Source organism: Phalacrocorax carbo, chromosome Z, assembly GCF_963921805.1.
Source record: "Phalacrocorax carbo chromosome Z, bPhaCar2.1, whole genome shotgun sequence".
Classification (NCBI taxonomy): domain Eukaryota; kingdom Metazoa; phylum Chordata; class Aves; order Suliformes; family Phalacrocoracidae; genus Phalacrocorax; species Phalacrocorax carbo.
In genome coordinates this window covers 12,817,309-12,833,629 of record NC_087548.1, presented here as the reverse complement: position 1 = coordinate 12,833,629, position 16,321 = coordinate 12,817,309, and the positions used below count along the sequence as shown (strand labels likewise).

Sequence of the window (16,321 nt, the reverse complement as noted above, 5' to 3'; positions counted from 1 at the left end):
GTGCACAATCAGCTGGAGCCGAAGGCCACGTTATGGGACAGGCCAATTTAGTCAGGGCAGCTGTGTCCCCAAGGCAGAGTGACTTTCATGTCTGTTGGAATGACTTTCTAGGTCTGCCTGCCAGGTTCCCCACACTGTGACAGAAACCAGGTGGCCAACATTTTTCTCTTAAGCACCTAAAGAGCTCACTCAGCCCCGCTCTGAGTGGTCACCCCGCTGGTGCCCATGCTGTCATTGCACAGCAACACATCACTGCTTTCTATGACAGTTTCTCAGTGCCATTTACTTCAACATGTTATGTAAAAATAACCCAGTGACTGGACTGGTAATGCTTGCACCTACACACAGAGGAGCCCACGACTGTCATTCCCCTGTGTACCTGCCCCTCTGCAAATCCCACACTGTTCCTATAAAGGACTGCACAGAGTGCTACCCTGCACTTCCCAGATTGCCAGCCAGGAGCAAGCCACAAATATTTACATCAAATAACTATGCAACTTCAAGCAGAAGAAGCATTAAAAAAAAAAAAAATCTTTTCTTGGTGTCTCAGACTCTTCCTTATATTCTCCACAGGTGTTCCCAGAACCTCTGCAGTCAGAGCTCGGCTGCTTACCCTGGGGCTGCGCAAAGGAGAGGAGGCTGCTGCTCCCTGCTCCACCTGCGGGCTATTAAGCAAACTGAGCAGGAGTTTGATAACAAATGGGAGGCAGAAATGTGGCACCAAGGTGCCAGGTATATGGTTGGTTTTCTGAGCATTTTAAAATGTACTGTGAAATTGATTTGTCAGCAGGATGAGAGCCTGTGCTTGTCAGGTCTGTCAGCCTCAGTTTTCAGCTGAGTTATCTGATTCACTAGGGCTCTGTTCCCCTGTTATAAGACAAATAAAGCTTAAAATCCATTCCATAATTTCCCCATGCTTTTAGTGGAACTGCAGAAGCACAGGAGAGAGGCTCTGAAGAGCCATTTACTCATGGCCTTCCCTGTTAGCTTGTATGTGCCTGGAAAAACATAAGGACAAATGAAAAAAAAGTCCACAACGCTTACATAGACCCAAACCATTTACACCTTTACTCTTCTGGAAATGATTGAATGCAATGTTGGTTCACACCATCTGTCTGAACTAAATGCCTCCAGAATTCACGTGGTAGAGTGTTTTCATACTTGTGTACACCTGTCTTGCCACATATAAAATCCTTTGTACCTGTGCTGTTGTAGTCCTACATGTGGATATGCACATAACGGCTTGAACACACACCGGGGCTTGCATGATTTGCCGGATTACATGCACTTCTAAAAATGCAGTTCAGAGTTAACAAAGTTAAGCTTTAGAGTAACTGAACTGAAGACAGGCCGCTGCTGAGGGATGGCCTTCATCTGTCCAGTGAGAATGGAAACCAGCAAAGCTGCCAACTCATTCCTGGCTAAAGGCACTTTGTATACATTAAGAAAACCCAGTAATGAGAACATATGCAAGCAGTAAAAGATAACAGTGAATGTCATTTGCTACACTAAGAATGCAAGCAAGCCACAGGATCTCGCAGTCATCTGTGCTCAAACTTGTCCTTGTAACCTGGGAGAAGAAATGGAGCAAATTCAGGTCTCTCCCCTTTTAATACCAGGAGTGCACATATAAGGTGGGGATGTCTTCTCTTCCTCCAAATGCTGTGTTCTTGCTGATGTTTTTGAATAGGGAAGGGGATACTCACAGGAAAAGGGAGTCACATTTGGAGGCTACAGTCCAGCTCCCACTCTTCCAGGCTGGCTACAATGCTCCTCTCTCCCCATTACTCCCATGGAAGCAACACAGCTTTGCAAGTGCAGGAAGCAGAGGAGGTAGTGCAATCCTCAGGAACCACCAAATCATCAGGGAGGACAGCCCGTGGGAGTGCACGGAGCCATCCCACAGCACCAGTGACAGCTATTCCCCTGGGGAACCACACTTGAAGGCTGATGTTATGTCACTGTTAACTGCTATGTAAAAGCCTCAAAATTCAGCTGGAGAAAACCATGTGCACCTAATGACAAACCTGCGTGTCCAGATCACTTACTAGGATTGCTAATAAGCACTGCCTTAAATGAGTTATATGCTGGGCTGGCTCATAAACATGTGTATGTAAAATGTGTCTGCTGGGCAAGAGAAATAGATAGTTGAAGACAGCTGTAGTAAGTGCACAAGACAAAAAAATATTATGGGAAAGACGAATGCATTTTGAAACTGCACTGATCACTTAGGAGAATGTCTTTTGCTGTGGGAAGATTTCCCTGATCATGCTCTAAGACGGAGTTCAAGTTCAGCTCAATCTTCCTTGCAGCAGAGTTTGTCCGCTGCAACACTTCAGATTTAGACCTCGTCTTGGACAATACCTGTTTTGTACCACAAGTCAAACCACAACACAGTATAATTTGAATGTTGCAAGGCATCACTATTTTCATACCATTCCTATCGTGACCAGTGAATTAATGCTTGATTGGGTTATGATGAGGTGGCGTGCACTTAGTAATGCTCATGTCATGCACTGTCATGTCACGCACTGTCAAAACACATCAACATAGCCGTCATGCTAAATGCCAGCTTGCCTGTAAAGAGAGCCCACGCAGAAGGAATTTACAGACGCAGGCTTTCTTCCATAAGCAACAGTTATTTTTGTAACAGTTCATATAATTCATCAATAGCTAGCACAACTATCTTCCTGACTGATATCTCATTATCAGGATCACATAAGGCACTCCCTTTTATACATGGGGATACAGAGGAACTGGCCAGATATTGAGAACTCCACTTCTTTTGTTTTAAATTGATATAGCAAACCGATCACTGTATCTACAGAAGAGAGGAACTACTTTGATGATTAAACCCACAATAAAATTTAACAGTTAAACACAATACTAATGTCAGCAGAATGCAATTAAAAGCACATTTAATGCGTTTAAAAGCATTTATCTGCAACTGCATTCAGTGACAAACCACTGGAAGCACAAGACATGCTATGCGCTACTACGCTTCCACGCTTACACACATGGACATTAACACAAACCATGCAGAACAATACCTTCAACTTTGACAAGTGTCCCAGTTCCTTAGCAGCACTGAAAATCAACTGTGTGCCCTATGATTGCAAGAAGTTAGAAAAGAAAGGAAGGGGAAAAAAAAAACATTATAAACAAGCCTTTCATGTTTTTCCTCTGAGCAATTCAAGTCAGTTCATAGACAGACAGAACTTTACATAACTACCCCAAGGCCAGTCACAACAACTTGACTCCTTGCCAGTTTACTATCTAGTATAAAACCTGGCATTTCTGTGGATATCACATCAAGAGCTATTTCAGAGCACAATATTCAGCTAACTGGTTCACTCTTGCTTACAGCAGCCACCCGTTCAAACAGGATGTGCCTTCAAATGGATTGCGCAGGCTGGGGGTGAAGGCAGTGCGCTGGCTTCATCTGCAAGTGCTCCTCTAGGTTTCAAGTCAGTCTAAATACATGTGAAGATGATGTAAGACTGGCCAAAGCAAAAGATTACACAATTGATGACAATCCTTCTATAGAAGTAGAGCCCAGTCAACAGCATGGGGTAAGCATATATCAGATCAGAAACAAAACTGGATCTGATCAGTTTTTGTGCGAGAGATGGGCGAAGTCCAGTGAATACGACAGCATCGCCTTTACATGTCAAAAGCTTGACAATTGCTCTTCCCCCACTGTGGGTTCCTGATGCTGTATGACCAATTAAGAAATAAAAAAGGAAGATAAATCCTGATGACAGGAAATCGTGCTTCAAGTTCACTTACACTCTAGCATAATGGATTTTTACATACTTCCTTTGCAATGTTACAACAAAGATATTTTTACTTTTCCCCGCCACACCATTTCTCTGTTGTGTAATATTTGTAGCTACACAGAAGATGGACTCCTTTTTTACAAGGAGTACATGGAAAGGGCAAGGGGGAATGGACACAAGTTGCTCTTGGGGAGGTTCTAGTTGGACATGAGAGGGAAATTTTTCACAGTGAGGACAGTCACCACTGGAATAATCTCCCCAGGGAAGTGATTGACTCAGCCACACTGAACACTTTCAAGAGTCGTCTGGACAGGGTGCTGGGCCATCTTGTCTAGACTCTGCTCTTCCTAGAAAGGTTGGACTAGATGATCCCTGAGGTCCCTTCCAACCTGGGATTCTGTGATTCCTTTTGCCTAGCAAGTTAAGTCCAAACTTTAATGAGAAAGCCAAAAGCAAACAACACGTTCTCCAGCCTCTTCTCCCAGAGATGTTTTATGGGGTGTGTTAGAATTTATTTTCTTCCTCTTCAGTCCTTTCATTCATTGAATCTTGCCTTTAAAAGTCACAACTGCCTGTTACTCCACTTCGAATAAAACCCCAGCCTACTGTAATTCTGGCTATGGATTGTGCATCTACCATATCATGAAACTTTGCCCTCCACTTCAGCCCTCCTAGACTAGTCAGATTTGGGCTTTAGGACCAAGCCAAAGCTATAGTTGTCCTCTCTTCCCTAAATAAAAACCTCCCCTCTATTACCTCTCAGAAATGCCTTAGGTATGTCTGGAGAGCTGCCCTGTCAAAGATGTTCTTTGGTTCTTCTCGCTTGTAATTGGTCATTAGAGGCTAGCGTTAAAAGTATGTGTAAATGTCACCACAGGTATCAGTTGAGAAGTGCCTGGGGCATGTCCCAGCTGAATGCCTGAACTAAGCTTCCAGGGACAGACAGTGGTGGGTGGCACTTTCCAGTAGGGTTTTTTTGCTCAGGAAAACATTTGGGACAAGATGAAGGTCATTTTCTTTGGGGACTGCTGGCTCCATGAGGACCACATTCCCCCAGAAGTCTCCAGTAAATCCAATTCTCCTTTCCACAGCTGTCCTTCCCTCTCCTTTACTACCCTTTCTTATCTCAACAGTCTTTAACCTTCCCACTTAACCACAACTGCCATGACCACTCCCCTCCCTCAAACTAACAAAGCAAGATGTAAAACCAGAATTATTATATTGCCATTTGCCCCTGCCCATGCCACTCAGTTTGTTTTCTTTGCTGCCTTCATAAGTATATGTTTATTTGTTGCCTTTTAAGTCAGTAGTCTGTGGAGCAGGAACTACCCCATACATGCATTTGCAGAGAAGGCTCTGGGAACTGGGTTCTACAGGAAAGATCATTGCTGAAAGAATTCTTTCTTTTCTATGATTAAAGTTAACATCAGCACCACTGATGGGTTCCCCTCAGCAAAAAAAAAAGTGCTATATGCTTGTTGCTAGAGGTATCAGGTGCCCTTTTACAGAAGGAAAGCAGGCAAACAGTTTACAGCAGTAATGCTGGAAAGACTGAGACACACCCTAGGGACACTGGACACACGGTGCCCATTACAACAGCAGTCCAGAAGTGAATTTTTAGATTAGATACTTTTTCTTTAGTTTTGCTAGCTTCAGAAATTTCTTCAAGCTGAAAGACTCTGTGACCTGAAAGCACAGACAACCTCTTGATTTGCTCTATCTGTAACCATCACCTAACCCTGACTGTTCCTCAGCCTTTTTTGTTTGTTGAATACAAATCAATACAGAATTAACATTATTGACTTTGTAGCTAAACAGAAGTTCTTGATAATTGATTAAATTCACAGCTCTTGGGGGGGAAGAAAGCGCAGGCAAGGACAACACATCCATAAAGGAAAGCTTCTGAAACAAGACTGGGAGCTTCACTTGCTGCCGATATCTAACGTGCAGCGTTAGAGTACAACTCTCTAAGCTGAAAGAGTACAAAATTCTCTGTATTTCCACCAAACGAGGTTGAACATGACTGCACACCAGGAGCAACACAGATTTCACTGTGGGCCACACCAAATAATCCACAAGGGATAGGCAGTGCTCTGGTACCCAACAGATATGCCTGCTGTTCTGTATGATTGGTCACGAAGTTTGCTTGACTTGAGGGTCTTAAAACTTAAGGTTTTCATGCCTATCTTTCAAGCAGAAAAAAAATTTACATTTTTATAACCTGAATTTTGAAAAAGTTAAGCGAGCAGTCTCAGAACATGCTAACATTAACATCCCTCAATCCAGTATTTTCAACCTTCATTGGACACTTTTTAAATATATATATAAATTTGAACAACAGCATAACTAGCCTAGGCATGTAGTCTCCCTGCTGTAGGCTTCTAAGAAGAGCAGGTCGGTAACACTGAACAATACCCAGTGACTTGATATGCTTCAGGGAACAAAGCTTCTCAGAAAACTACTCCTCAGTTCTTGCCCGCTAAGAAAATCCTCATCAATCAGTGCCAATCTCTGTCAATGTGTCCGCAGGAAGTTATTTTACTGTTACACTGAGTTTGTCATCAATGCTGGTAACATCTAATGAAAATCTGGACAGCTCCCTCCTCTGCCAAATGGCATTCTTGTAAACAAGATGCGATACCTCCTCAAAAAAGTTATTTATTCATGGAAAACTTAGCACAAAGCTCCACAGACAGCACTTATTCCAGGTATGCCTCTAGGGAAAGAAAACAATTAGACTTAAGTATCAGGTAGTTTTGAGAAAAACTGCCCACCACGGAACTGATTAAAACATCAAGGACGGAAGATGAGGAAGAATGAAGTCCTTATTATGAATTGTTTCTGCCCAGCTCTGTCACAAATGTGGCAGGAGGAGGGACAGACCTTAGTGCTGGTTTTCCTGGTTCTTCCCATGAAATTAGTCTTACCTTCCTAAACTTTTTGGAATCATGAAAGACATCTATAGTCCACAACACAAAGATTTTAAATTTCTTGTTAATGGTCTGTTTTTCCCCCTCAGTGAAAGCATTCAGAGAAGGATCATCATCTGACTCAAGTCTAATTGCTAGAAGCCAATAGAACTGCACTGACTTATGTTCCAAGAGGCTCAAACTCTCACAGCTTAACCGTCCTTCTGCTCAGCTGACAAAGTTAGGAAACAAAAGCCTACCGCAAGTCTTCTGAATTCCAGTCCTTCTTTGGAAAACGTATTATTGTTCAGGCTTATTTTTCTGAGACATACCAGTCCAAGGAAGGTTCATCTGGTATTGTATATTCCATTCCCAGATTTTTTAAATTCCAACATTCAACAACAATGAGATCTGATCATTTATTAGCAGCATTTAAATTAATTAAAAAAAAACCTTCATCAGGCAATGTTCACTATCACCAATTAAAAACTTTTTAAAGACTTTTTTTTTTTTTGCTATTGTTATGTATTAAACTTTGAGAAAATAGGCATAAAAGTGGGGATAAAAAAGGGAAAATAATTGCCTGTCAGCACAGAGATCTGGGCACCTGTGCAGTTCATAGACCATCATTTAATTCAAGGCTATGAAAGCTTTTTCTCCTCATCACAGAGGCAGCCTTGGACTTTTTGGCTCCTAGCTAGTGCAAGGGAGAGGATTCATTTAAACTAGCACAAGTTAAGAGAGGTTTCAGAAAACCTCTTAAAGCCACACTCTCCTCCACCACAGAACAGCTCTGGAGCAGAGCTGCTTGCAGATGAGCCAGAAGAAGAACCAGTTTGGAAGTCACGTGTAAAACCTGTTCACAGCTTAAAGAAAATTTTGTTCTTATTCTGGACTTCATTCTCATTTAGTGAAGAGGAATCTTACGAGTAGAAAAAAGCACAGCAGGAGCAAGAACAAATGGAGCCTCATGTGAATGGCTGCATCGTACCATGTGAAATAAATAAAGGAGAGGCTCCAGAGGAATCATCTGCGTGTAAATTAAGCAACTCTTCATTGACCTGATTAGTCACTGATGGCATGCTATAGTTTTATCCTAAGCAGTGAGGGAGAAAGAAATGTATAACTAATCTGTTAATATCCCCAAGCTTTGTGCACTGAACCCCAAAATAAGGATTCCCAGAGAGCTGTGTTTGCATATCCACTCATCCAAGGCACAGAGTGTTTAATTAAATGTTGATCTTTACTTAAAACTGGTGAGGTGTGAACTGCTCGATGAGTTACTGGAGATCATGTTGCTCCTAATCCCACAACCCACGGACAGTCAATGCTCAGAAAGGTAGAAGCTAGTCATCTGAAAGTCATTAAGGCACTGGCAGCTCAGGTCATCAGAGTGGGAGGCTGTAAAACTGCCCCATCTCCATTGCATCCTTCACAGGATGTAGCTGCCTGCTTTCTCACCTGAGCCCCACCCTACACAAAATCTTCTAGAAGCAGCAGGGAATGGAAGAGCAGAGCTCAGATTTTCTCCCCTGTGTAAAACAGGCTGAGCTAATTTAAGTGGAATAGATCAATCTGGAGAGTAACAGACATTAAAGCACTGTGCAGTGACAGGGTCATTCAAGAAACAAGTGAGACACTGCAGCATGTCCAGAACCGTCTACGTGAGCATCCTTTCCTTGACCACCATCAGAAACACTTTTGAACCCTCTAGTAATTTTACAGAAAGGAGAGAAAATATTCTATAAAAGGGACCCTTTCCTACCATGAAGATCCCCTGGTTCTTTAAGGGCTGCAGAGAGGTTTTGGAAGGGAAACCCTCATCCAATGGTCCTTTAAACATGAAGAGACAGCACTAGGGCTTTCTATTGCTGAGGGCAGGGAGGACAGAGAGTTACAGTGCCTGGAGCTATTTCTGAGTCTGATGCTTTCTTTTAATAGAAAGGAAAATTAGGTAAGAGTTGCATGGCAGAGAAGTGGAATAGCAAAGAGAAAGTGCTACTTCTGCCCACACTACCAACCCTGAGTTTTGCCTTGCCTTGCCTTGCCAGCCTTCATTACTAGGATGATGAAAATCTGACGGTGACAGAATAAATCACTATGTCCCAGGGCATAGTGGAAGCAGGTCTTTGCCCCCGTGGCCAGTCTAGCCTTGTCATAGGCTCCCTGCTCAAGGACTGCAGACAAGGCCATTTTAATCACTGCATTGTTCAGAACCGCCTTTCTGAAACAGTGACTCTTTTCCAGTTTGGATGAGTTCAGCCTCCTAGCTATGATACAATTGATTAGACAGCTAAAAATCCAGCTATGAACATTTTGCATTATCTCAGAAAACTGAGGATGTGCTTCATTACACAAAAAGAGCTTCTTAATTTGAAACTGAAGTGATGCCAACAAGAAACTATTTGTGAAAAAAACCTCAAAGTGACTTATAGGAACATCCTGCAGGTTCGAAAAATTGGCTCATCACAGTTATTGCCTTCTTCATGATACAAGCACTGAATCACTCTCCTACTCTGTCTTTAAAATTCAAAACTAGCAAGTATAAAGCCCAAGCAGCTCCCCCTGGCCCTCTCTGAGGCCCTTGATTTCACTGCTTCTATTCTGAAAGGGGTCACGTTAATGCTGTCTTACATGCTGATTTTAGCACCTGTCCCCAAAGACTCCTTTTTAAAGCAATTCAATAGAAGGAAAGAAATTTCATCTTCTTAAATTTACATAGGTTTCTTCTCCTTTATAAATTAAAAAGGCAAGCAGAAGCGATTACTCCAAATCAGAGCTCAGAGCAACCAGTCTTTAGCGAATTTAAACCTCATGCTAATTTTATGCTTAGTAGGTATGACAGCACATTGCGTCTCAGCAGTTTTGTTCAAAGTTGTCATCATCAAGGCCAGAGGCAAAGGCCTTCCCTCTCAGAGCAAGAAACACCTACTGCAAGATGCAGGTTTGCGTCACTTCTCTAGGCATTGCAACCCAAGAAGTCCACTCAAAATATGTAGGCAACTGCTGAATAGTAAAGACCACTATTGTTCTGCTTACTACTGGGGGAAAAAAAAAAGAATCAAAATAAATTAGCCACAGACCGCACGTTTATTCCAACACAGAGATGAAAAGGAGTTCTGGATCATCTCCAAATAACAAGGTTATAGCCCAAACTTCACACAGCCTCCAACTGAGTGTCATCCCCCAGAGCAGCTGGGCATTCGTGACTGACATTTAATCAGTTTCTCTGGTTTCTCAAAACTAGGGAAGAGGTTAACGTTCCATTGTTAAAAACATCACTGCATTCATGACACACATTCATCTAGCACATCCACGCAGCTGAACAATTATATAAAAGATTGCCTTTGAAGACAAACTATCTGGACATGCTTCCAACTCCTCAACATCAAAGAGATAGAGATAATGCCAGTCCAAACTGATGTTAAAGCCGTCTGAGGGGTAAAACAGGGGTTGTGTTGTCATTAATAAGCAAGCCCAAATTAATCACATCTATACTGAGAGACACCTGACTAACAGATGACAACAATTAGATGAAGGTTTTTGCAGGTGTTGATCTAATGCCATCGAGACAACACTAACTGCCTTACAATCCCAAATACACAGCTTTCTTTAAAGGACTGCAATCAGTGTAATCTCACATACTTGATGGCAACTCCTTTTGGATCATGGATTTTTAATTGTTTTTTTCATCTGAGTGTGCTCTGTATCTTGCAACCCCACTATAAATAGAGCTGCTCTCTTACTTTGCTAGGTTACGGACATATCTTTCCATCCACAAGCAGGCTACATGCAGACAAATTTACCTGGACAGATGACTCATTAGGTCAAGGAGCTGAGTTACATAGGCAATGGCAACACTTTCTGCTATGAGTCAGGAAGGAGAAAATATTTTACCGTATGGTCTGTAAGAGGAGGCAGCACAATCAGCTTCTCCATGGTATTCATTACAACCCTCCAGAGCTCCTTCAGCACCCGTTTCAACACTGTCTTTTCACACACAGTTGCAAACAGTGTCAGGCTGCAGGAAGAGAGCAAGAACTGAGTAAGTTCAAAGAATTCAATTTGCAAGGACAAAGGAGACGTGTATGGAAGAATCAGTGCCACATCCAAAGCAGTTTGTCATAATGATTGCTTTAAAAGTAAAATTCTTCCCTTTTCATAAACTACAGCCTGTCTTCACCCTTGGACTTCTAGCACTAAAGATGTGTGGCCAAAATGGATTATTGACATTTCTGATCTCAACCATTTCTATTTATTGACCTGGGGATTACAGAAGGTATCACTAAGTTACAGTGGTTGGGAATAGTCCAAATAAAAGCAGGTACCATTGAACTGGTTCCCTTTAAGAAGATACTTCCTGATGTATGGGGTTTACAGGGCATATAGGAAAAAATTACAAATACAGAATAATAGTTTTAAGCTTCAAGGGGTTATTATAATTATTTTTGTTGAATTGACATTCAGTATGATTTTGTTGAATTTGATATGAATTCATATCAGTTGAAATTGGTACTTCCCAGACTGTTATGCAGAAGTTCCTGCACAGCTTCTGATAGCTGCTGAAGTCTCTAAATCTTCCATCTCTATGACCACACCTTGAAGAATTTCTTGGACTCCTCTGTATTTTGTTGCAATTGCATTCACCACCAGTCACCTGCCATATGTTTATTCCCTTTTACATAAAGAAGTTCTGCTTTATCTCCCTATTTATTCCTCCTTTATTATTGTACAGGCAATTAAAAAGGCCAAGAAACATTAGATTCTTCTTTGAAATTATTGCTGGACTTTGGCATTTACTGATCACACTGGGAACACTAGAAAACAGGAAGTCTGCAGCCAGCAGCAGTGGACAGGTGATAGCTGACTCTTCTACATAGTGCAACATCTTCTCCCAGGTTTCCCTTCTTCCCACAGACAGTAAATGAACAAAACTGACCAGGGACAAGACTAATGTGGGTAGCATTGAAAAAGACTCTCCTCCTGTAAAGAAGGAAAGAAAATAATCCAGGCTGGGATTATCATAATCAAAATGATGTGCTGCACAGCTAGACGAAAAGCCCATAGCATACCAAGTTACCAGTCATACAATGGAAGGTGCCTTCTCAGGATTCATGAAGGCATGCATGGAAACTGTGCAAATGAGAGGGCTCCTAGATGTAATGATTGCTGCAGAGTCACTTACTGCATGGTGACCCAAAAGAAAGAAGGGACAATCAATACAAAGAGCAACAAAAGAAACTATATTTTAAACTTGTAAAGCTTCACATGTCTCACAGCATTTGTTATGAAAATTGCTGGCCACCCCTTTCAAAGTAAGGAACTGCTGTGCATCAGCAAGAAGTTTAACTTCTACAATGGTTTAAAACTATTTCTCTTTGTAGATCAAGGCTTAGCTGATGAGAATTATGTGCAGTTAGCCGCAAAAAGATCCTGCACCACTGACTCATGCTGCATGGAGTTCATGGCAAAAGTTAATTAAAGCAATGGATCAAGCTTATGTACATCACATAGTTCAGAAGTTTGTTTTCTAGTCAGAACAGCACCAGGTATGACTATAACACACACACTTAACACGGCTGGGATACTGAGTAGTATACGTATCAAGTATGTAAGCATGGTTTGCAATATGTTTGCTAATTGGATGCAGTACAATTTGTATAGGGAAAAAACCGCAGCTAGTAAATTTAGAATAACAGTCTTTCCCACTACTTGATCAGCAGCGCGTTTTGCTGATTGCTCTAGCTGCCAGAGTGATAAAGGAGAACTGAGAGTGTGCTCTGGCACTGAATGAAGGCTGAAGAGGTGATCCATGGCTAGAAGAGAGAGGCAGATATGGGAAGAAAACCCATCAATTCTTCCTGGGAATTTGGAGGCTGAACATCTCAAGAACAACCCAAGGACATGGAGCTATTTTTCCTTCCCCACCCTGTTCCCAATCTGATGCACTGTGCATGTAACATATATTTGAAGACTCACTTACTTTCCATCCAGGAAATCCATCAATGGCCTCAGGACATTATCTGCATCTTGTGCAACTGTGTTTCTGGCATTAGCAGCAACATTTCCTGTCCCTTTCACTTGACAGAGGATATCAGACATTTGCTTGACACACTCATCAATACGACTCTGAAAACTGACAGATAGAAGAGAAGCAAAACCAAGATTATCAGTGGCAGAGATCTCAGCTCCAATACATAAGGTAAAATATTACAAGTCCACAAACCATGCACCCAAGATTTTCTGCTCATTTCCTTACTGTATTTGTTACTAACGGGCATGCTATCCAGTCCTGTGTGCAAATCATCCACAGACAGCGTACCACCTCTGAACACAAGACACAATCTCACTTGAGAGGAGTTTGTTCATTCACATTGCAAAAACAAATGATCCTTTCCTGATTTCAAGAAACACTTGTTATTAGCTCAAAGCACCCTGCTGTATCTTTGCTTTCTACACAGGGTGTTACACAACAGAGAGTGGGATACAGCATGGAGCAATGGCATGATGCATGCACAACTCTGAGCGTCCAGGAATCCACTGGCAGTAATTTGGTTACAAACCATCATAGGCTAAGTCTTTAAAATAATAGACAGCCTGAAGGCAGGCACGAACTGAAAACATTCCACTGCCATACAGTCCTTGCTATATCAAAATGTCAAAATGGGATGTGGGGCTCAGTTGTGAAATGACCAGCATCACTGTAATGAAGTGACATGCAAGCCATTAAAGCACAGTTACTTCTCCATCTTCTACTGCTAAGAGAAAGTCTAAAATGAAATAATACAGTGGTTAAAAATGACAAATAGATCAGCAGAGCTGTCAACATATCAATTCAGTGAATAAAGGAAAATACTTTGGCATGTAAAAGTACAGTTTCTAACAATAGGCACTGCAAGTGACATTTAGGTATCCAGAGCACAGAGATTTGAAACCAGGAAGAGAAGTCAGTGCTAGGAGCTAGGGTAAAGATTTAAGAGCAGGAACACTGGCTTGGAAGTCAGCTTTATATATGCATAAGTGGCCTGAACTTCTGCTGTGTGAGCCACCTAGGACGTCTATGAGTTGGGTGCTAGCATACAACCCCTCTGCCCTGTGGCACTCATCTTCCTTCTCCACGCCATCACCTCTTTCCTCTCCTGCACTGCCACCTCCAGCCTCACAGTCCCTCTGCTCACTTCTAACCTGCCTTTCACTGGAGCCATTCCAGAAGTCTCTCTCCACGCAGCCTCCACTTCTGCTTTCCCCATTTCTGGGAGAGTGGCTTGCAGCAGCCTGTTGTGGCTACAATGACAGCTTAACCAGAGGCATAGTCACATCAAATAAAATAGTACCAAGTATTTCCCATACTGCTGACAGTCCCTGCTCTGTTACAGGCTATCTCACCCCACAGTTCTCCCAAATACTACAGCAATTGTGGGATGCTGCTTCAAGATGCTGTACATCTGCAGCCAGAGGATGAAAAATAACGGCATCCCTTTAAGATAAAAATTAATGTGAGGCAAAATTGTCACCAATGATGAAAAATTATAAATCAGTTACTGTGGCAACAGGTTCACCTGAAAGTGAAGCTCATGTAGATGTACAGCTTAACAGGAGCCCTTAGCAGCATCACATTAAAAGACAACCTTACCCATGCTGTCAGACAGGGCCTTCTGCTCCCTAATCCCCACAGGAATTCCCTCCATCACTCCTACAGCCTCCAAGAACAAAACAGCAGCTAGCCTTGCATGAAGTATAAACCCTTTCAGGGTTCCTTTTCTCTGTGATATCACCTAAAGCAGAAAAAGCTTCTGTGTCCAGACATAACCCTCTCTCAGCACAAAGGTGATGAGGCTCTCTGGATGTATGCTGCTTTCCCAGCAGGTGCAATGATCCCACACAGACGAAGAAAAGATCTGCAGCACCAGGTGCGCACAGTGTTATAGGAGCAACTGCTTACAGACTCGACACAGAATACTGTGGACTTCTGTCTTACCTTCCACATTTACATCCTTTAGAAGGTCCTGCTTATACAGTGAACTACAGCTCTGCTTTTCATTCCCTGTTACTGTTAAGGAATGAGCAAAGCATTTGAGCCATCTGACTGGCTAAATCTCTTGCCGGCACATCTCTCTAAAACCCTCCCTGGTATGTATGCTGATACTGAATTATTTCTTTAAATCATATTTGCAAGTGTCAAGATTGTACCCTAATTGTCTTGTAGCAGTGACACCATGGAGACAGGTTTCAGATAACAAAATTCACCCCCTAATTATGATTTCTCATCATCCTCTATCTAATTATGAACCTTATCGATTCAATTCAGTTACAGTTTCTTTCTCCATTTCTTGCTACAGCATCCATTACTGGCAGTGGGAGCTCCTCACTTATCTCCTCACTTAGCTCTGTGTGCTGAAATCCAAAAGGTCGCTGATAAATCCCACCGTGATTTTTTGGTCATAAGTACTGCAAATCTGTAGACTGTAGGAGGCCAAGCTGGTACAATTTGCTTTATTCCCCCTGCCCATGTTTCAGCTATACTACAGTTCACGCCTGCATTAATCTTGTTATAAAGCAGAACATGAAATGAATGGGGTTTATCATGAGGAGTGGTTGGTTTTGAAGATCAGTTGGGAACGCTGTATTTCTAGATTTTGCTTAATTGACATCTTTTATGGCTCACTACAAAATTATTATGAAGTTGAGCACATTTTTATCCTGAGGTAAATGGTAACATGATTTGCAATAAGACTTGATTGCCATCAACTAATCTGGTGATACTTTAAAGAGCTCCTCCCCTTAAAACATTAGAAAACCCCATTCATTGCAACATTAGAACAAGTCAATCTCAAATTCTAAACCTGTTTCCATTCCAATATTCATTTAACAATCAGAAATCAGTCAACTGTTTCATATATTTAGAGCAGAACGTTTAAATAAGAATGTTTTTTTTCATAAACACTGAGCTGGAAACTGCTTTCCGAGCAATAAGGGAGCAGGCAATTCTGTTGCTGACCAGCACTACTTACAGAAAAAAATCACTCTATGTAATTCAAATACATTTCACAATTGAGAGATCTCCACGTTACATTTCTAAGCAGAGCAATACAGAAAGAGAGACCTTAAACACATTTCTCACTTCTTTAGATAGTCTCAGTATTTGAAAGACCCTGAATTTATGACCAAAATAAAAATATAATGCAGTTGACACGAGTTTGTTTTATGTTCTTAACCTGACCGAATGGAATTACGCAAAAGAAAGGAATGGTTCAAGGACAGGGGCCTTGTTATACTCACCTGTTACCAAACACTGCACTCAGCTCATCCAAAACATTGTTCAGCTTCACCTGGAGCTCTTTGAGATGGTCACTTGCTTCTGCATCCAACTGTGGATGAAAAAAAGATCACTTAGGTTGAACCCAGAATGCAGTCTCTGTCCTTCACAGTGCTGCTCTTCACTGTTGAGGCTACTCTTGATAAGCAGGTGTACTATCACCACTGGACTCTGCCAGCTAGGATGCCCTCCTCCTCTGCCTGCTGTTGTTACAGAAGCTGTGAAATCATCAACAAGTATTTGCCTAAACCACAGCAAATGGTTTCCCCAGGCTCCAGTACCCTCTGATACCCTTCCTGATATTTGTGAAGTTGAGA

At 41.9% G+C, this 16,321-nt stretch overlaps 1 protein-coding gene across 3 annotated transcripts in view; it reads right to left on the bottom strand.

The window, feature by feature from the left end:
- The window catches only part of UNC13B (unc-13 homolog B), a 219,221-nt gene that overhangs the window by 11,875 nt on the left and 191,025 nt on the right, over positions 1-16,321 (bottom strand). For 2 of the 3 annotated variants that reach the window (XM_064439130.1, XM_064439128.1), the window contains 4 exons: positions 15,968-16,056; positions 12,672-12,824; positions 10,586-10,709; positions 3,051-3,107 (listed from right to left, as the gene is read on the bottom strand). In XM_064439130.1, the coding sequence (XP_064295200.1) occupies positions 3,051-3,107; positions 10,586-10,709; positions 12,672-12,824; positions 15,968-16,056 (423 nt within the window). The remainder of the gene's footprint in view (positions 1-3,050; positions 3,108-10,585; positions 10,710-12,671; positions 12,825-15,967; positions 16,057-16,321) is intronic. The other variant, XM_064439129.1, reaches the window with a different exon arrangement.